At 44.2% G+C, this 21,979-nt stretch overlaps 1 protein-coding gene across 4 annotated transcripts in view; it reads right to left on the bottom strand.

Annotated features, from left to right (window-relative positions):
* Window positions 1-17,608, bottom strand: part of SPTAN1 (spectrin alpha, non-erythrocytic 1) — a 62,927-nt gene extending 45,319 nt beyond the window's left edge. For 2 of the 4 annotated variants that reach the window (XM_069476879.1, XM_069476880.1), the window contains exons 1-6: window positions 16,920-17,608; window positions 14,498-14,548; window positions 6,439-6,678; window positions 4,777-4,902; window positions 1,046-1,186; window positions 519-665 (exon numbers count right to left, since the gene is read on the bottom strand). In XM_069476879.1, coding sequence (XP_069332980.1) covers window positions 519-665; window positions 1,046-1,186; window positions 4,777-4,902; window positions 6,439-6,678; window positions 14,498-14,530 — 687 coding nt within the window. In that variant the 5' untranslated portion in view covers window positions 14,531-14,548; window positions 16,920-17,608. The remainder of the gene's footprint in view (window positions 1-518; window positions 666-1,045; window positions 1,187-4,776; window positions 4,903-6,438; window positions 6,679-14,497; window positions 14,549-16,919) is intronic. The other 2 variants (XM_069476881.1, XM_069476882.1) reach the window with 1 other exon arrangement.
* Between the last annotated feature and the right edge of the window lie 4,371 nt (window positions 17,609-21,979).

Below are 21,979 nucleotides of genomic sequence, written 5' to 3'. Positions count from 1 at the left end.
AATAAAAAAGCAGCTATGGGGCTGCACACACAGGCAATGCGGAAGGGCTGTGGACCCCTCCTAAAGGGAAACAGACCTACAGTGGGGAACCTATTCATGATAAGGTTCCCCCAGGCTCCGAAGAGAGCCCAGGAAGCTTCAGTCCAGAAGGAAGGGGAGAGCAAGAAGGCACTGGCAGACATCTGCCAATGCTAAGCCGGAATTCACCACCACACCCTCGTCTGAGAAACCCCAGACCAGCTTCAGCAGCCCAAAGTTTCACTCAGCTCCACCCAAAAGAGGGTGGAGGAAAAAGATCAAATGAACTCTGCACTTCTTGCCCAAGGCAACGAGTTAAAAAGCATTTTCTAATTTGGGAGTAATCAGCATTGTGCCTTGGTTTCCTCTAAATAAAACTCTTAGACGTGGTTTAAAAAAATTTGCTCACTCACAACTTCGGGTCCCGATCAGTGAAATTTTCTTCAGAATAGACCAGAAAGTCAACACAATGATGCTGTGAGAAGCGCTCTGCTATTTACCTGAATGAGTTTGGCAGCAAACTGGTTCACTTCATTAACCCTTTCTTCATGAGCAGCCATATCTGTTTGAAACTCTTCAAATTTCTTCTGCAAAACCTCCACATGCTCCAGGTCCTGGCCCAGCTCTTCAGAAGTCACAATTGCTTCCTATTTAGGGACCATAACAGAGCCAGAGTCACAAAGCAACACTTCGTAACAATAGCTCCTAGAAACATGAAACAGACGCATTACAGATGGGGCCATGACAGCATAAATGGAAACGGTTTTCTGTGTAGTTTGTGACTTTAGTTCCTTCCACAGCTAAGATGTTGAGCTCACAGCATTTATATCTCAGAGACCCCAGGTTTCAGAGTTCCAGAGAGACCGTGCCTAGAGAGCAGCGGGGGCTACAGCAATCCCACGCCCGCCCCTCTCTGCTTACACTGGCCGCATCTGGGCTGCTGCTGGCTCTCCCTGCGCATCACAGCAAGTGAGTCTCTTCCCTATCCTCGAGCAAGACTTAGCAAACCTTCTTTCCCAAAACACACCTTGTCATTAATCCAGTCCATCACATCCTCACATTCTCGTAAATACTGCACCAGCTTCTGGGCCTGCAGCAGTTTGACTCCTTTCTCCCGCATCTTCTCCAGAAGTAACTCCCACTGGCGGTGCAGTTCCATCAGACGAGTCTGGAGGTTAAAAATCAGATTTTTAATCAGATCACAGCTGGCTCTGTGGGATCTGACTCCCCCACAGAGTTCTGACAAGTTAGAGACCTCATGGAGCTCTGAAATAAAAATGGTAAATATAACTGAGAGTAGAAAGAAGTATACGCTTCACAGTGGTTTGGTAGGTCTTAAAATTAAAATATCAGGCCTTTCCTAGGTAGATTTATTCTAGTTTACATCAGGAAAATTATTAATGTGTTATTAATTATATAATTAACATTATTATTATATAATTAATATTAGTAACAATTATTAAATTATTAGAGTATGATTCCTAGGCCAGAAGACTATTGGGGAAGGAAAGTTGAAGAATTAATATGGAAATTGAGCAGAAATTACTGAAGGGTATACTCTGAACTCATGGAAGTAAGGGAAAAATAAAAGAAGAGGTCCTGTAGGCATCACAAATGTAGAGAGTATGAGGCTTCAGTATAAAAGCAGGAAAGATGGGGACCCAAAAAGTAATCAGATATCAAAATAGACTCTTGGTAGAAAAAGTTTTGGAGCTTCTGGGAAAAGATACAGTTTATGGTACAACACATCCCAAGTCAGGTTTATTTCAAACTTCACCCAAGTGGCAGCCATAGGGCCAAACATATTCACTTCCCAGCATCTTTGGGTTCTCACAGCACAGGCCCAGTAAGGACGTGGCAAGAACTGGGGGAAACTGATAATCAATTCAAGCTTAGACAATGTATTCCCGTATTCCAATCCAACCTCAATGTCTTGATTATGCCTACCCAAGATACTGGGAGTTTCTATATACACTAGCAACAGACATAACTAAAACAAAAGAAAAGGTTTAAACATCAACACAAAAGAAGTCTGAGATCCACCCATCGTTGAGATGCCACTCCTAGCAAAATAAAAACTTGAAAGCTATGACACAGTCAACATGGGTGGATTCTCTTAGAAACAAGTGTGGATGTTTCATTTGAAAGGAAGGGGAGGGTGATAAATGCACACACAATTCACTTCTACCACTGTTGGTTGGAACTGCGACCCACCACTGAGAAAGAAGTGAAAGGCATTCCAAGGCAGGGGAGAAAGGCAACCAACAGCAAGCCATACTCCACCTACTCGGATGTGGGACCCAATGTGGGTGGCGGTGACTATGGGGCGCCACGCCGTCCGGTACGGTGTGAAAGTCTAAACCAGTGACAGACATGTTATCCAGGACACAGACACAGCCTTCACATGCAACCCACCTTCCTCTATGCTACCGCTGCCTACCAAACTAAGGTACCGAGATACGGGACCAAATAAATTACCACGCTAGAATCACCAGAATCAGATCTGTGAACATGAACGTAAAGATTATTTGGACCACAGGAAAGACTAAAAAAAAAAAAAAACCAAAACACAATAATTTAAAAAAATAAAGTACAGATTAAATGAGAGCTCTTTGCTCAAATTAAAAAGGAGACCACAGAAGACTAGAGAGAAGCCTCTCACGCTCAAGTCAACTGTCAGTCTCACAGATTTCATTTTCACACACTCAGGTAAAGAACTAGGGCAAAGCCTGTTCCAGTACTGGAACAATTTTCCCATTCCTGCCATGTCTGATCTTGTAACTACTGCCAGTTAGAGTCCAGTTTCACAGGCTCACTGCTGTTTAAGGGTGTGAGTGGGCAGGGAGGCAGGTGCATTCAGAAACCCACGGAAAGCCAACAGGGTGGGGAAGAAAGCCCGGTTCTGACTCAGGTGGATTTTGCAACAGGGGCACGGGCAAGCAGGAGCCTTCAGAGAAGCACTTGGCAGAAACATTAAGGAAAGAAGACTGGAATAAAATACAGGTTGGAAAAATAAAGCAAACAATTGTGACTGGAGAAAGAAAGAGTAGAATGAAATTACAATGCTGTCATCTATGAGCTGGGTGACTTTGGGCAAGTATAATACAGAGATAATGGCCACCTTGCAAGCTTATTGTGAAGATTAAAGATTATCAAAGTGTCTGTACATAAATAGCTACTCAACAAACAGTAGTTATCAGTATTTTTTTAATGTCACTTTTTGTTTGTTTTTTGCTTGTTTCCCTCACTGGGAATCGAAGCCAGGCCTCAGCAGTGAGAGCACCGAACCCTAATCACTAGACCCCCAGGGATGATGTTGCTCTAGTAAGCTCTCTGAACAGGGGAGAGGGTCCTAACAGACACGCATGAAGTCAGCCTTGGGTCCTCGCCCTTCCCCCTAGATTAATTACTACAGCCAAACACTTGATCTGTTTCTCATGTTCCCCATCTGTAACCTGGTTATACTAGTACAGAGCAGCCCCATTCACTCTGGGAAAACAGCTTCTATCAAGGAAATACTAAGGCATGCTCATTGCATTTGCTATCATATAAGACTGTACACAAAATAGTGGGGAAATGGGCAGATAAGTGTCTGTATTTAATTGCAGAGACCCTTACCACATTGCCTAAATGGGTTAAATGTAATTATACAGTCGGTCATATGGCATTTGGAATTCACTTTTATTTTCTGCTTCCAATCATTACTAGTAATAGTTAACAATTATTAGTCATAAGCTTAGGGCTAATTGCAAGTCTTCAATATGACACTGCAGAGTATAGCCAAGCAAACATGAGACGACAAATATTTATTGTTGAAAACTACGAGACTGTATCCTTAGGGAACAAAACCTCCAAATGACTATCACGGCACAGTAGAGGATGAAACATTTCTAGCTGGGGCCCAAGGACACAGCTTTTATCTAAATCTTCAAGATTGCTTTGACAGGTAAAGGACTGGAAAAGGCTGGCTGTCAATGGAATGTGTCTTTAGATGACAAAGAACCAAACAGAACATACAGCTAGACATGAGGTGTATCAAAGGTAGATCAGAGCATCCAGTTACAAGAAACTCCTTGTGTATGCCTCACATCATAAAGAGGTTTGTTTTCCCTGAATATCTTGGCATTGGAAATGTGAAACAAAGCAGAGAAAGATCAGTTATTGCCTTGAACTGGCCAATGAACTGGCACCAAAATAAGCCAGACCAAAGACCTCGAGGACCCCTACCTCTAAGTCAGTCCTTTCACCATGGTCACTGACCAACAGGTGTCAAAGTCATTCCTTAGAGCTCGACCTTTAACAGGCTTGCTACCTAGACCTCAGGAAACCCCTCCTAGGGCAAGCCATCGAAATTCAGACAGCATGCCTTCCAACAGAGAACTTTCTTTATGGCATCTGTGATTGTTTCTAGTTATCTTTGTATCCTAATCCCTCAATCTGCTAATTTCATTAACATGCTCTCCCATCTAATTACCATCACGGAACATGTTAAGAGTTAATTTACACAATCTTCTTTAAAGTACAATCACATTCTAATTTGTTCTACAAAAAGAATATTAATTTCCTTGCTGAGTATATAAGCATTTGTTTATATTCATGTTAAGTCATATTACAAAGGCAAGATCTGGGTAACTTTTAGGAGACTGCACAAATTCTTTTAAGAAGCTGGAAAAGTCTATCTTTTTAGAAACCCAAGCATGAGTTCACATTCCTCCACCCATATGAAGTCCATCCACACTAGGCATGACTCGTACTCACCCGTATGGTTTCAGATGCAAAATGCCCTTCTGAGATCATTAGGTTTCCAGTTTCATCCAGCTTAACAATGGCTCCTGAGTTGGCCTGCACTTCGGCTTCAAAGGCCTGATGCTTCTGAAGCTTTCCCTGTTGGACCATGAAGGGAGCCACAGATGCAACCACACAGCACCCAGTGTCTTACTGCCCCAGTCCCCAGTGTTCCTCCACTCCTCAGTCCCACTCCCTCTAGTTACGGATACATCACTCGGTATCTCACCCCTTCTCTGTTTCCTCAATTCCTCAAACACTCTGCATTTCTCCTGGCCCCCAAAAGCTTGGCCAGTGAAGACCACCAACTTGGTAGATGGAAGATGCTACAAAATATCCTATTTTCTTTTTCTTTCTTAAGGGGTTCGGGGTTATGAAGAGGAGTACTTAGTTTCCTTGTTTTTTTTTTTTTTGTTGTTGTTGTTGAGACAGTCTCACTCTGTTGCCCTGGGTAGAGTGCAGTGGAGTCATTGTAGCTCACTGCAACCTCCAATTCCTGGGCTCTAAGTGATCCTTCAGCCCAGCCTCCCGGGTAGCTGGGACTACAGGTGCATGCCACAACACCTGGCTGGGTTTTTTTTTTCTTTTTGATAGAGACAAGGTCTCACTCTTGCTCAGGCTAGTCTAGAACTCCTGAGCTCAAGCAATCCTCCCGCCCCGGCCTCCCAGAGTGCTAGGATTACAGGCATGAGCCACTGGGTGCCTGGCTGCTACAAAATATTCTAATTTTCTTGTCTATCAGGAAATTAGCCTTTCTGTGGACATCCAATCCCTTCTAGAAATACAGAATCACACTGATAGTTTCCTTAGCATGCAGTGTTTACCCTTCAATAATCTATCCATGTTCACTCACCCACGACACTCTTTTTCACTTGCTTTAGAGGCCACACTCTGATCCTGCCTACTTTCTATTTCTCAATACCTCTTTTTCATTAATTAAGTACTGGGCTGAGAAGGGGCCACACTAAACCAGTGTTCATCACTTTCTCTTCTTAAACTACTTTGGTGTAGCAAAAAAACACATGGGCCCAACTACTGCTCCACCTGCTACCAAACAAAATTTTTAAAAGTCTTTCACCAAAATCAATGAGAAGAAAGGCTTTCCCCTTTTTCTAAAAAATAGTTTTAAATATATAATTTAAACCAGGCTTTGCTTTTGATAAGATTTACTAATTAAGTCTCATAAAGGGACTCATATCTATGAATTTTTCCCAGCAACATTGTTAGCATGCCTTTCTCAAAAACACATATTCCAGGAGTCAAGTCTAATCTCTCCCCCACTGCAAAACCCTATTGCAGTAGTCTATTAAGTAAAAACAAACAAAAAAACACACATTCCAAGGGCTGAACCCAGACCTTCCCTGAAAAATGTTTCAAGATCCCCAGTGGTTTCAAGTTTATGGTATAAAAACTGTTAGTTTAAAGCATCCAGAAAAGATAAATTAATACTTGCAGGATTCCACATTCACCCTCATTAATACACTGAGGGCATTTTAGAACAGTAAACCCTTCCTTATGTCTGATCTACTACACTCCTCTTGTTGCCTAATCTCCCAACGTCATAATTAAATAACTTTCTTTGTCTGATATTTGGGCTCTTAAATTTTGCAGGAATCTCAGGGAGACCAGACAAACCTGTAAGTTGGTTGGATCTTTATAATTCTCATCAGATGCAATCTGAAGTTTTTCCTGAATCCATTTCTCCAGCTCCTCAGCATCTCTTTGGAAAAACTGGAATCGATAGGAATCTTCTAGCTTCTGACGCCGAAGCGTTGAGAGCTCCTTGAAGCGGTGGTATCGGTCTAGGACCTGCTGACGCCTCTCCTGGATGTCCTCTGCTGTTTCCAGCACTTTGACCCCGCTTGGGTCCATTTTCTGAAAACAAAGAATGCCATGAGATAAGTACCAACATACACCAAAATAGAGTCAATGGAATTAGCCTCTTTGAAGGAAAGAAAGAATTATCAGGTAAACCTAGCAAACAAATGTGTTGAGAAGGTAGTGCCAGCTAAGGATCTGACAATGAAGCCTGGAGCCCCTTCCTCTATAGTAATAACAAGGGCTGTCCATTGCCCTGCAAAGGAGGATGCCTAGCCAACATGGCAACGAAACCAATTGAAAAGTATGAATAAGGAAACTACGGTTCATATTGTTAGTTCTACAAGGTTTTAAGGATTCAAAGGAAACACCAACTTTGGTACTCAAAGAATTGTTGACAAGCCATTCAAAGGTCCTTCCATCTGGTCTCTGCATTTCTTTGTGTGGAGATTAGAAAGAATTAACCCTTACTTAAATCAGCTTTTCTGTCTTTCTAGATTTTGGGCTGTTATTTAATGAAGGGAATGATTATAAAATAAGTGAATCCTTACTAGCAATAACCAATAGCATTCACCTAGACAAAGTAGCTGATTTCTCAGTTACTCCAAAATGTCAACCATACAAGTCTTCAGACTATCAAAGAGCCCAGGCAAAGGAACAGGCTGTTTCACCAGAATGTACCAACTAGCAGAAAACCAAATCACAGTTCATCTTGGAAAAAAAAGAAAGGTGTTGTGAAAGATTTACCCTATCTTACTTCTACCTGCTATTTTGGAGAGCAAGAAGACTGCATAAATTCAGCACCAACTTCAAGTTAACCACAAATGCAGGCTAACTGGGTAGGTGGTACTTCCCTACAGTAATCAATCTGCCCCAACTTTAAACTCTCAGATTTCTGGGAAGTTTCACCAAACTTTAATGTCAAAAAGACAACCTGACCTATTTATGTGAGAAACTCAGCATATGCTACTTGATCTTATCAAGAATAAGCCATTTTATCCTCTAACCAGTTAAGGACCACAGAAGGAAATAGGTACAGGTCAATGACAAAAAGCTCCTAAATTTGTCAGTAACACGTGACCTTCCATGTAACAAGCCTTCCTTCTCCGCACCTCAATTTCCTAGAGTGACTAAAAACGGCAGGAAAAATGACATGGTCACAAGTCCCTTCCAACATTAAAATCACATACAGAGCCTTCTGGATTTGGTAAGGAAGCAGACTAGCTAAGCATTAGGGTCCCTTCCAGTACTGTTCTATAATTTATAAATGGTATAAAATTGTGTTACCCAGGAAACATCTAGGAGCACTTCTGTTATCCTGTCGCCTGCCTGCCCCAGCTAACGGAAAAGGGTGAGCAGGCTACAGATGAGCAGTGAAGCCTGTGAGAGCGCTGCCCACATCCAGCCGGACGTAAACAAGCCCTGCAGACCTGGGTGCGGCCAGAGTTTCCAGCAGCTCTCAGCAGTTGTGAGGAGGCACTGTCTGCACCTGATCAGAGGCCATCTTCCCGGGGAAGAGCACGTGAGGTGATTTTAACCACACCACCATTCCTTGCAAATTATTCTCCACGTAACAACCAGTTATTTTTGTTGTATTACTGTTTTTCTACATAGTTTAATTTTTTTTTTTTTACTATAAAAAGAAACATTCTTTGCCATGCCACTCCCAAATCTTTTTTTTTTTTTTTTTGTAACGAGTCCCAAGTGAGGGACCCAGGCGAGCTTCATGGACCTCACTAGTGGACCAGAGAAGTCGCCCCAAATCTTTTATAGTTCCCTTCAGACAGAGAAAAGAATCCACCTCTTTAGCAGGACCTTCACGATCTGGCCCAACATACCTGCCTGATATCTTTCACCCCTCCCTCCTACCCTCTTGGCAAATAGAAGTATTCTTTCTTCTCCAAAATATAGAGGTCCCTTTAAAACTCCAAGCCATATGCACAAGCATTCTTTGCTAGAATGTCCCATGTCTCTTCTCTGCTTGGATAACTCCTCTATTTATATCTCAACACCCAGCTGAAATGAGTAAACTGCAGGCTCCTGCCTCCTCACTAAACTGCACCCTCCCTCCTCAGATGTAATCAACTTCTCTGTAGATTTGCAAAGCACCTGCATATACTTCCCATGGTATGATTAGACTGAGCAACCCAATCTGTGTATCCCTGATTTCTAGCACACAGGTCATTATGAAATGTCTGTTAAATAAATGACCAAGTACATCTATTGTACTCTTGTACAATTTTTATTTAGTGTTTATTGAGTGTTGTAGCTGCTATGCAGCAGCCCAGAGTTCACTTGGAGGGGTGGGGAGAGCTCAATAATGAATCCTTCACTTACTGGATTGTAAAGCTGGAATTCTGTCCAGGTAAGTGCTAGATTCGTGACAAGAATGGCAAACAAAGAATGTGCTGACTACAGCTATACAACGAGGTGTCAACCTAATGAGTAAGTCCGCATTACTAATCTTGGACTGACCACAGGGCAGTGTGCTCTGAGGAAGGAGCTGCTCTTTTCACTAGGATAGGGCAGAACCTCGGGGAAATAAAGCTCAAGAAGGCACAGCTTTTTATCCTCAGTAGATAGCCTCGTCTGAAAAACATATTTTCTATTTTTAAAACAGATGTCAAGACAGTCCTTAAAACCAAAAACTGAGGGTGACCTTGAAAAACTACATGTCTGCTCACAGCAGAACTTCCGTGATAATGTTTAATTACAACAGGCAGTTCTAGTTTACACTGCTGCCCTAAGTACGTCGGCGTAGTTTGGAGAAGTACCAAACACACCAACTGCATCTACTAGAAGTTAAACATGGCTTCAGTCAGTCACTTCTAGTCACTTGTCTCCTCCAGCCCTACCTCACATCAAACTCCCTCACCAGCCCCAATTACAGGCCCTGAGCAGGGTTCATTTCCCAGCTCAAAAAGTTCCCTTTGCTAGGAATGCACTCTTCTCTCCCACTCCCAACCCTGACCCTTAGTATCATACGGATCTCTCAGCCTAAAGCGAATACCTCATCCTGCACGAAGTCTCTGAATCATCCGTCTGCAGTCCCCTACCAGCCTCACTTCTCATCTGTCCTCAGCACCATCACCTGCCCTGTAACCACTGTGCTCTCCCCACCACACTGATGAGTTCTTTAAAGAACTATAAAGATGACCATATCTCACTCTTACTTTCTGATCACAGAACTCAGGACTTGGCACATATTACAGAGCCAATTATATTCCGAACCTGGAAATAAAGAAACTGCTATCACTTTATAATTAAGCAGTCAGGAGACTCTGATGATCTAGTAAGCAAGTCCCTGAGCCCAGGGTGACCTGGGGTCCTCTAGTTCCCAGGCTAGCATCCAAGAACCAGTGATTCCTAACATGATTGGAGCTGGCATATTCTTTACTGATGGCTGTTTACTAATTCCTTTCACTCTCTGTTATCTTTTCCATCCCCACTTTGGAGTGAAAAATGGGAGGGAGAGGTATTAAACATTTTTTTTTGAGACAGAGTCTCGCTTTGTTGCCCGGGCTAGAGTGAGTGCCGTGGCGTCAGCCTAGCTCACAGCAACCTCAAACTCCTGGGCTCAAGCAATCCTACTGCCTCAGCCTCCCGAGTAGCTGGGACTACACGCATGCACCACCATGCCCGGCTAATTTTTTCTATATATTTTTAGTTGTCCAGCTAATTTCTTTCTATTTTTAGTAGAGACGGGGTCTCGCTGTTGCTCAGGCTGGTCTCGAACTCCTGAGCTAAAACGATCTGCCTTCCTTGGCCTCCCAAGTGCTAGGATTACAGGCGTGAGCCACTGCGCCCGGCCTAATTTTATTTATTTATTTATTTATTTTCCACAATCCATGAACATTTTTTACAAATCAAAATTACTTCTGTTTTTTTTAAGATTAAATCTTCTTATATTACTAAACAAGTAGGGTTAGAATCATTTAGTTACATACTTCCTTTGTTCTCATCCCTCAGGAAACAGTTAAGACAGAAAAACACTGGGAAATTACGTACCTAATTTGCTTGCTTACAAAATTTGCTTGTAAAGAAATTTTCCAAGGCCAGGCTCGGTGGCTCACGCCCTTAATCCTAGCACTATGGGAGGCCGAGGCGGGTGGATCGTTCGAGGTCAGGAGTTCGAGACCAGCCTGAGCAAAGTGAGACACCCCCCCCCATCTCTACTAAAAATAGAAAGAAATTATCTGGCCAACTAAAAATATATAAAGAAAAAATTAGCCAGGCATGGTGGCCCATGCCTGTAGTCCCAGCTACTCGGAAGGCTGAGGCAGGAGGATCGCCTGAGCCCAGGAGTTTGAGGTTGCTGTGAGCTAGGCTGACGCCACACGGCACTCACTCTAGCCCAGGCAAAAGAGCAAGATTCTGTCTCAAAAAAAAACAAAGAAAGAAATTTTCCAAAGAAGGTGTAGCTAGGCATGGGAAAATTAACTACATTACACCAGCTCCCTAAGTCTTCAGTGTTAAAATATATGGTGTTGTCCTGCCTCCTATCACAGGATCCACTGCATTTCTAAAATCCTTTTGCTGCTATAGAAATCCCTGAGAAATCACGCTTGGGAGCAGCCCTTTACAATGGAAAAAAGAAAGAATCTGCATCACAGCACCGCAAAGGCTCCACCTGAGCAAGTCCCCTGCTTGGGCCCAGCTTGCTGACTGGACCCTACCAATCCAGGGAGGCAGTCCAGCGAGGCCTTGATGAAATTAACCAACCTAAAAGGACCTCTTTGTCGCCCCAGTGAAGTAGAATGAGTCAATTCTATACCAAGTGCTTTGGTCAGGCAATAATGGACTTTTCTTTCCTGCAGATCAGCTGATGTCAGTAGGTGGGAGCTCTGCCAAGCCATGGCTGGCTGTTTCTGGGGAGCCGGGCATCTGAAAGTCACCAATGCGTTCCCACTGCAGGTGGCATTCAGAATTTTCATTTGCATGATTACAGGAGATGCCAAAATAGATTACGGTTTAATAAATTTGCCCACTCTCATCCTGATGGAGAACTGTCTCTACACGAGTTGCAGGGTTTTTTTGCTCCTAAACGGGTCATTTCCAAAGACTACATTAAACACAGGAAAATTTTCATCACCAAGAACAACTGCCACGCAAAGGTGCTACAACCTCTCACCCAAAACTATCAGAGAGTTACTGGAATTTCTTGGACGCTGCCTGTGCACACCACATTCCTTCCGTGACTGAGGCTGCATGCTGCAAGAACCCCGCCCCTGCTCTGGCAATATGCAGCACACTGATAAGGCAGAATCCACAGAGAATGTTCCTGGCTGTTCCCAGCCATATGGGATTAACACCTTTGGGAGCTCAAGAAAGGAAAAATCTGGGAAATGTGCCATTAAAGAACAAACTGCAACCACACCAGCCTATCTGTTCCACTAACTGCCTAAAAACCACAACGAAGGTGACTTCCTAGAAGTGCAATCGACTGACTGCTTATCTCAGAGCAGCCAACTGACTCTGATTTTGCCAATCAAGTCTGTGCACAGGGAGACTGAAGGAGGAGAAACAAAGTGCTAAATATCTGTCTACATGTTTAAGGACAGCTTCCCATTTAAGGTAACTGAAGAAAAAGGTCATATTTTTGCAAATACTGTTAGAGAAGACTGAAGGTGTAGGCTATTTATAAATACTGCAATGCAGCAGTCAAAATATTAGTTGCATCATTCACCAAGTAATGTGAATTGATCTCAGGAGGATAAAACAGGAATTAAAACTATGTCCTCTATTGTAATAAATAAAAAGGACTTGTTAGCATTCTTATACTACTGCCAGATACCTGGGAAGGACGAGGGGGGTCTAAAGATATGAATCTTGGCTAGAAATTTCTAATTTAATCCAAAGATACACAACATGTCTCAGAATGACTCCTCATATCCAACACAAACTTACACACACTATCGATTTAAAATGGATTCCTACAAGAGACTAGACACGAATATCCTTTTCTTGACAAATGCCAAGAGACAGCTGTCTGAGGCAGTTCTTGGTACTTAGGGAATTTTTAAATGCCCCACGATACAAGGGGACATATCTGTCTTTGGGGAGTGGGTAGAGGCAGTGGGTGGGAACCACACTGTGTTAAGCAACACAAAAGACTGCAGATACAAACATTTTCAAACCAAAGGTCAAATGCTTTGGACTCTGCGAAGTTGGCCCTTAGAATGAGTGGTTTACGACACCCTCACATGGATTGTAGAGAGTGGAAGAATTCAGCAATCAGTTCCTCTATAGAACCCCAAAAGAGAAAAAAATATATAGTGAAGCTGCAAAGAGTCTCTATTAAAAGTAAAGTATGGGGACTGATATTCTTTCAGTAAGCTGCCTGTGCTGGATGTAAGAAGCATTTGGAATACTACAAAATGAATTCTGATTTTCAGGATGGACACCAGATACATTGTCTTGCAAGAAAAGGATTTTTAGGAACTAACAGGATGAACGAAGCATTTGGCTTTATGGAAACATTCATAAACATCACCCAAAGCAAAAGATCAGAGAAACCATTCATCAGTTTTGTTTTGTTGCTTAGTCAGAGCCCAAATGTGCAGAACCGACAATGCTTTTTTCCATGGCTTAGAAAGCCAGCCTATTACCAAATTTTAGATTTGCAAAGCAAGAGAACTATATCCATGGATGTGGAAGGGCTTCCCTGATAACAAACCACCAAAGAATTGGTTAGCACCCATAAAATTATATACCAGTTGATTCCCATATCAAACAAAATGAACTCAAAACCAGCTTAGCTGCGGATTTTAGTGGCATATCTGATGGTAAGCAGAGAGGTAAATAATACAAAAAGTAAGACTTTTAACACCATGAATAAAAACAACAAATTTTTTGCTTAAACCACATTCCAATCAGGATTGTGGATCCACATGTCAGCCTTCAAATTGATTAATTCATTTCAACTCATTAGTGCAATTCTACAGAGGTGAGCAAGGACTTAGCTTTAAGAAAGCAAAAGATTCATACTGCATTGCATCAAAATCCAGAAATGCAAAGCAACACTGAAAAAAACTTACTTCTGAATGCTTCCCAAATACTATCTTGCTGCTACTTACCTTTTAACCTGTAAAATTCAGATGAAAGGTATTTAAGTGCAACATATTGTTCCTATGATTCAAAATAGGAAAAGATTATAATGTGGCCCATTTTTATAAACCTCGTTTAAATAATTAACTGATCTGATTTATAAAAGGGCCTACCTTGGATTTATCACCTATAATCACTAGAAATTTCCAAAATTTGTATTTCTCATTTTGGGATATTAATTTTAAGCATTTTTTTTTCTTTTGAAAAAGGTCTGATTTAGGAAACACTCAAAAACTATAAACAAATAAAGGGAGCTTTTTTTTAAACATGAAAATGTAAGCTCCATTTTACTACAGGCATTGTGGCAGAAGAAATAAGTCAATGGAACAGGAAACAAACCCAAGTTTACAATATTTGTCAAATTTTAAAAATACTATTTTTACTATATCTTTTCAGATTATATTTTCCAAATACCTAGGACAATCTGTTTAGTCCCTTGGTTCGTAAAAACCAAGTAGCCATCAATAAAAAATCGGCAAACACTAATCATGCAAACACCAGTCTGGTAATAAGAAATTAAGATATTCATGCCTTAAAGAGAAAGAAAGGAAGGTAAAAAACAGGAGGCTTTGGAAATTTTAGAGTAAATTTACTAAGACTTCTGATAACGTATCACCAAAAAAAATCCCAAACAAATCCTAACCAATCTGCTGAACAGAAAGGTCATGCAGGCAGGGTTTTTTTCCAACCTCTTTGACATGAATGTGTCTTCACTGCAAGCCAGGCAAAACCAAAGAGGCGACACATTTTCTGCATGCTAGTCAAATACCTGGAGTCTGCGTTTACGAAACGATGACAACATGGTGGTGGAATGTGGAGTCTAAAGAGGGAGGGGAAGAGCAAGATAACAAGCTTCTAAGGGCAAACTGAACAAAACCATTTCAAATAAAATGAACATATTTAAATGTACTTAATGAACACACTTGTAAAAATCCAATTCCAGATATTTTCTCAGTGCTTTCCCTTTATTGTTGTTGTTTTTTTTTTTTTTTTTTTTGAGACAGAGTCTTGCTCTGTTGCCCCGGGTAGAGTGCGATGGCAGTCATCATAGCTCACTGCAACCTCAAACTCCTGGGCTCAAGCAATCCTCCTGTCTCAGCCTCCCAAGTAGCTGGGACTACAGGTATGCACCAAGCCCAGCTAATTTTCCTGTTTTTAGTAGAGACGGGGTCTCACTCTTGCTCAGGCTGACCTCAAACTCCTGAGCTCATGCGATCCTCCCGGAGTGCTGGGATTACAGGCTTGAGCACCTCACCCAGCTTTCTCTTTATTCCATATAGTGTCTGCATCCCACTGGTGATTTAAAATGTGGAAAGGGAACCAAGGCTCCCAGGTCTTGTTAGTTACCATCTATCTAGATGAGCTGCCTTGGCCAAGTCACACCCTTTTGGGCCTCACTTTCCCCAGTTGTCAAAGTAATAATACGGAATATATTTTTAAAAACTAAACAGGCCCTCCTGCATCCACATTCTGATAAATTGAGAATCCTGGGACTAGATGATTCCTAAATCCCCTCCTATTCAGCAATAAAAGAGCATGATCTCATGAAATCATCAGAAACAAGAACTCAAGCCACAAAGATCTGATTTGGGCCTAGTTTGCCGGTATACTTACTTTACAAAATACTATTTCCTGTTCAAAACTGGTACAAGAGGAATATGCAAAAAAGGTGGAAGGGAGGTGATGGTTCACAGCACAGCTGCTCCAGTCCACTGCCCCAAGTGATCAGCTATGCGGTCCTCCTCCGCATTCCCGGAGTCAGCATTTGCTACCAGAGCGTTGCATTCCTCTACTGTAAGGCCACAGCTGACAGTGCTGCAGCGGCCCCCCGGTGCATAACTAGTAGAGTCCTCCCACAGTCCACAGAGGATTGATTACAAAGGGAGACCAGCCTCGGCCCACTGTGTCCGGTCCTTAGTGCAGGTTCAGCAATGACAGGACACGGAAGACTATTCCCGAGATCCACTTCTTAGGATATGCCGTCAGCCCCACCCTTTAGGATGAAGGCAGGTAAGGAAAAGTAGAGAAAATTCTAACCCAAGGAACCAAAAGATATACTTAAAACAGCTCTCCCCACTTTAACCTCTTCATCGGGTTGCTTGATAGGCTTACTTTGGAACCTGTGACATATCAGATTTCTCCAAATAGATGACTACAAAACACTCCGCCAAACCAAAAGCATATCAGAGAAGTTACTAAGCTGATGGTTCACCAAGAGCACTGCTTCGCACCTGTCCAGCACAGAGCAACTCCTCCTTTCCAGTCTCTCCATCTAGGTCCCTGGATAGCAGTTAACACACTTTGAGGGTCCCTTTGAGTAATTATTGGCCCAGTTACCAAAAAAGGCTCATTGTTAATTTCCTGCACAGAGGCCCTTACTGCAGCACTTTTTCCCCCTTGCAGCATATTTTTTAAACTTTGACTTCAATTTGACCTTTCAAAAAGCTAAGACATTAGCTGCAGTGAGTGGGAAAATAAATGCTGGTTTAAGGAGTCAGAGTCTTGGCTCAGTAGCTTCATACAGCTGAGCGTTCCTGCTGCCATTCCTAAGATTTTCTGTTTCCTGGCTGCAAGACTCCCCCACTCTTCCATCTTTGATACATTCTGCTTTACTTATGTCCAATTGCTATGACGACGCAATTTCTCAACACATTATGAAAATACTTCATATGGTCTCTCTTTTATTCTTCACAGACAGCCATGATGTGAGGTTTTTCTAAAATACCATGATGAAGACAGAACAAAGGGCCTAAAGATTTTAGGATCTATTATATAAAAGAGATCTGACAAGGTGTTAAGCAGTCCAAGCATCATCTCAACCCACCGTTCTGGGCTATTCAGGATTTTCAACATATGCAACCCTTAACTTTAACAAGCCCCTTGTTTAAAATATATTTTATTCTGGTACATGAAAAGACTTTTAAAAGCAATTTTCTTTGGAAACCATCTAATCAAATTCGCAGGGACGGCTTTCAAACAAAAGACTGCTCTATCATTCAACACTATCATGGTTGTAGAATTTTTGATAAATATACTTACTGTCCTCGACTCGAAAGACCCATTCTCGGGGGGGGGGGGGGAGAACTCTAAGCTATTAAGTTATTTAATTTGGGTCTCATACCAAGCAGGCACCGCATCTACCTATTATTTACAAGCAAATCACAATTGGGGAGGAAAGAAATGTTTATTACAAGGAAAGAAAAGAAGACGGCCAGTCTCAGACCCTTCTGCGTCTAGAGAGAGGGCCAAGATTCGCCACACAGGATGCAATTAAGGTCAAAGAGCCCTTTACTCTATGCTCTGGGCTCTTCCTCCTTCAAGGGTGCGCCGGCATTGCCTGTAGAGAACGAGCTGCAGAAGTCGATCCCCGCCGAGGGAAGGGACCGGGGGCGGTGCGGGGAGCGCTCTGCAGGGAAGGAGAAGGCGAAGATCCCGACGAGGGAGCCCTCACCCACCTGCCGCAGCCCAAACGGCCAGGGCGGGGCCGCAGCCAGGCCGGGGGGTGGCGGGGAGGGACCCGGCGGCCTCGCGGCCCCCTCCCCCCGTCAATGACATTCCAGCGGCCGGCGCCCAGCCTCGGCCGGGCGGCTTCTCGCAGCCCCCGCGCCACAAAGGCGGTGGCGGCCTGCTTGCCCGGCTCCTCGGCCGACAGGACTGAGCGGCGAGGCCCGCCCGGCTCACCTGTCCGCGCGCCGGCCCCGCCCCGCCCCAGGGACTGCCCGGCTCCCGCCCGGGGTCTACTGCCCAGGGGCCCCGCTCCCGCCCGGAGCTCTCCTGCTACCCGTCTCACCGGCTCCTGGGGGTGAGGGATGAGGGTGCGCCTGGCCGAGGGGTGCCGAGGGACTGACGCGACTCCTCCAGCTCCGCAGCGGGTAGTGGCGGCGACGCGCGCGCCCCGCCGCTTTTATAGGCGGCCACGCGCGCTCCCGCGGCCGGCGGGCGCGAGCGCGGGGGAAGCGCCCTGGCGTTGCACGAGGGGCGGGGGAGCGCGCTGGCGGAGAGGAGGGGGCGGGGCTCCCGTCCGCAGACCGCCCGACTGCCAGGGCGGAAAGAGCCGAGCAGTCCCGGAAGGAGCCGAAGCGGCGATGCGGGGGAAGAGGCGAGCCAGGAGAGGGCTGCAGGAGGACGGGGAAATAGGGCGCGCGCAAGGGTTGGGGGGAGATGGTGCAGTGGAGTCACTGCCTCCGCCCTGGCGGGCCGACACGCTGCAGCCGCACCTCCCTCCCCGCAGCCCGTGCCCTCCAATCCTGCCCCTCCCTCCCGCCCTGTGGAGAGTCGTCCTCACCGCACCCCTCCGCCCCTGGGAGCCCTTCCAAGACTGCGGCGAAGGGCGGGGCAGGGGCCATCGCTGCAGAGGGGCCGGGGATGCTGCGCGTCCTGGCCGGAAAAAAGCCCAGTCCCAAAGGGTGAGGTCACCCTCGTGCTTCTCTTCCTGCCCACTTTCCCGAGGAGGAGGCTGGCGCTGGGGACCCAAGTCATCCTACTCTGGTGGGGGCTGGGGTGCGGCAAGTGAGGATGATCTGGGGCCCTGGGTTAGAGGAGATGGGAAGAGGAAATGGCTAAATCCGGATCAGAAAAAATAAAGTCAACAAATTTGGGACATAAGTCTGGCATTCCAGGATTTGGAGAGTTAATAATTTCTTATATTCTTGAAGCAAAAGCTTTCTCACAGATCGCAAGTAATGAGCTACATTAGTCATATTTCGCAAACAAGATATTAAGGGTCTTTCTGCCACAATTAATTGAGCTTTCCTCGTGTACCAGGCACTATGTTAAGCATTTCATGTGTGTTACCTTTAGTTTTTTTAATCTTTGCAATAATTTTATGAGGTAGACATTATTTCTCCATTTTACAAGTGAGCACCCTGACATACCGGTTAAGGTCTCTTGTTCCAGCCCAGGCAGCTACCAGTGGAAGAGCTAGGATTTGAATCTAAGCAGCCGGAACCTTCTCTTTGAAACTGTGTGTGTATATATATATTGCCTTCAAGTAAGAAAGGGAGGCATTTTGATGCAGGTGGATGCTGGGTGCTGAGAAGAGAAAAAATAACATTCCCCAAATCTCTGTTCCCTACAGTCCTCACAGCTTAAGGGTCTGGCTCTACACTCTGCAGCCAGAACCCTTGGTTAGGAAGGCCTTTTCCTGTCCCCATTCTGGTGACAGCTGGGCCGCAGCCATTGGGAATAACACCCAGATCATTCCTGTGCAGTCAGGCAGACCGAGAGCTCTGCAGCTCCGGAAGGCCACAGCCTCCTGGTTACCAAGCACCCTCCTCTTTAAATAATTATAAAAGCATTGGCCACTGCACCAGAACTTGGACCCAGGCCCAGCCCTGAGCTTCCTGGTCCTCTGCAGTTTGGCTGCTTCTCCTATGCCTGGGACCTGCAATCTGATTTCTAAGCCGCCCCGGCTGTAGCTATGATACTGAGGAAAAATATCCCTATTCCCTCACTGCATTGGAGTAGAGAGAAAAGAAAAGAAGTGGCCACACCCCAGTAGCTGCTTTACAGAATCCGGAGGAAAAATGTAGGAGCCTGAGAGGCATTTCCTGCAATCTTCTATGTAGAGAAAACAGGGCTGGGTAACTCCTCCCTGGGGTGTGCATTTCTGAGAACAGCTAATGGCAGCCATGGCCTCTTCTCCAGCCAGTAGCAGCAAAATGTTTAGTCAGACATTCAGCTCTGGGTACAGGATGGCTAACACAATCACAGCTCTCCAGAATTTCCCAGACCTTCTGCTCCAGCAAAGACTGCATCTCAGGGCCGTGATCAGAAGCTATTAAAAAGGGAGGGTTTTTCTTTGAAATGACCCTGGCCCCATAGTGAAATGGCGGTTTTGGTGCTTTTGCTAGATGCAAAAGAAACTGGACATCTAAGAGAGAGCCCTGTATTGATACAGAAACTAAAATCTTATTTGTTGATCCTTTGATCTGAGACATGGCCAAGAAACAGTATCCCCAGCCCTTTCCACCTCCTACTCACTCACCCACCCTGTTCTGTACTTGGCACTGGAAATGAACCATTTAAAAAGCCATTCTTCACATTTTCTATTGTCTGCCTACCTCACCTCCCACCAATCTCACCATATGCCTAACACTCTACTAAATGTGGGGAGCAGGGGAAAAACAACAGAAAAGCACAGGATAGCGTAGTGGCTTTGTAACCAATCAACTCCATCTTCTTAGTCACACCTCTCCCGGCCTCCTGAAAAGCAGAGGGTAGGACTGAATTCCAAACTCCTTTTTCTAGTTCCAGCAGACCTCTGAAGGTTTGATATGCCTTCCAATTTGTTCAAAAAAGGTCAACTCTTGGGTAGCCAGGCATGGTGGCTCACTACTCCCCAGCCACTTGGAAGGATCCCTTGACCCCAAGACTTTGAGACCAGCCTGGGCAACATAGCAATTTTTTTTAAAAATAAATTTTATTAAAAAAAAAATTTTTTTTTCTAAAATAAAAAATAGGGTGGGAGGATTGCTTTTTTCCTGAAAAATGTCAACTGTTGGGAAACATGAATTGCAATGTTGTTTTCACATGTTCCGGCCATGGAAAGTCACTTGCCCTCTCTCCCTGAGAGAGGTCCCTCTATCCCCCCATCTCTACCCCTTCCAAAGTTAACAGGCAAGCACTTCCACTACTCTTCCTCCCTATAAGGGAGCTGATTGGGAAGAGTCATGCTGATTCTGCAGTGTCAGAGTTGGCAAGAAATAGTGTAGATCTTCAAAACACAATGACTGAATGAACCTAAATGAAAGCCAGATACAGAAGGACAAATATTATATGATTCCACTTATATGAGAGCCCTAGAATTGTCAGATTCATAGAGACAGAAAGTAGGGAAGTTGTTACCAGGGGCTAGGGGGAGGGAGGGATGGGGAGTTATTGTTTAATGGGTACAGTTTCCATCTAGAATGATGAAAAAGTTCTGGAAATGACTGGTGGTGATGGTTGCACAACATTGTGAATGTACTTAATGTCACAGAACTGTACACTTAAAAATAGTTACACTACGCGGTGGCTCACGCCTGTAATCCTAGCACTCTGGGAGGCCAAGGCGGGTGGATTATTTGAGCTCAGGAGTTCTAGACCAGCCTGAGCAAGAGCGAGACCCTGTCTCTACTAAAAATAGAAAGAAATTATATGGACAACTAAAAATGTATAGAGAAAAAACTAGCCAGGCATGGTGGCACATGCCTGTAGTCCCAGATATTCGGGAGGCTGAGGCAGGAGGATCGCTTGAGCCCAGGAGTTTGAGGTTGCTGTGAGCTAGGCTGACGCCACGGCACTCTAGCCTGGGCAACAGAGTGAGACTCTTGTCTCAAAAAATAAAATAAAAAAGAAAGAAAGAAATAAAAAAGAAAGAAAGAAATTCATGTTGACATAATACTGTCTTCTAATATATAGGCCTCAGTTAAGTTTTACCAGTTGTCCCAATGTCCTTCTTAACAAAAACAAACACACAGAAAAATCTTTTTTTCTGGTCGAGGTTCTAATCCAGGGCTGCATATTGCATTTAGTGTAAATATCCTGAAGGAGCTAAAAGAGAAAAACCATTTCTTAAATACATCAATCTGCACAAACTGGTATTTGAAAAAAAATAGAGGCTGGCTGTAAACTAGAGGATAAACTCCTGTATAATGGGTGTTTTTATAAAAGCACCACATGGTTGGGAGACCACAGCTCTCCTCTGCTTTCTGTAGGTCCACAGGAAATCTGCTGTCAGGAATCATTAGGCAGGATAGAGAAAGGGAAGGGAATCAGCAAGTGTGATAAGGTACCTATAAGAAGCTCCGTGGCTCTCATAGAGCTTTTGGTTGTCCTGGCACTGAGCTAGATGTCCACACCTAATTATGTCTCTGCTGTCATCATGGGAAGCTTGAAAAGGAGGGGAAAGCGCCCAGCACCTGGGTGGGAAATTCTCAGAACTCCATTCTTGCATACGAGAGGTGTGTAGAGTTTCTGTCCCACTGGAATTTTCAATTCAGCATCAAATTTGCTTTAAGATGTTGTAGGACAACAATGTAACAAAAATATGGGCAGTTAACTTGAGCAATGAGGTCAAGCTTGAAAGGAAGCAAGCAGACGAGCACTCGAATTGGAAACCGAACGAAGTCCTTAGTATCTGCAGTGAGGAATCTAATGCTACTCGTGAGATCAAGAGCCGCATCTCTCGGCAAGCAGTCATTATCTCCACCTGTGAGTATCAAAAACCTGGCCTCTCCAGTGCTCGCCTTTCTTGGTTTACCATCGAGAA

This window comes from Eulemur rufifrons, chromosome 7, assembly GCF_041146395.1.
Source record: "Eulemur rufifrons isolate Redbay chromosome 7, OSU_ERuf_1, whole genome shotgun sequence".
Taxonomy (NCBI): Eukaryota; Metazoa; Chordata; class Mammalia; order Primates; family Lemuridae; genus Eulemur; species Eulemur rufifrons.
Note: the sequence above shows the minus strand (reverse complement) of the source record. Positions and strands in the feature narration are given on the sequence as shown.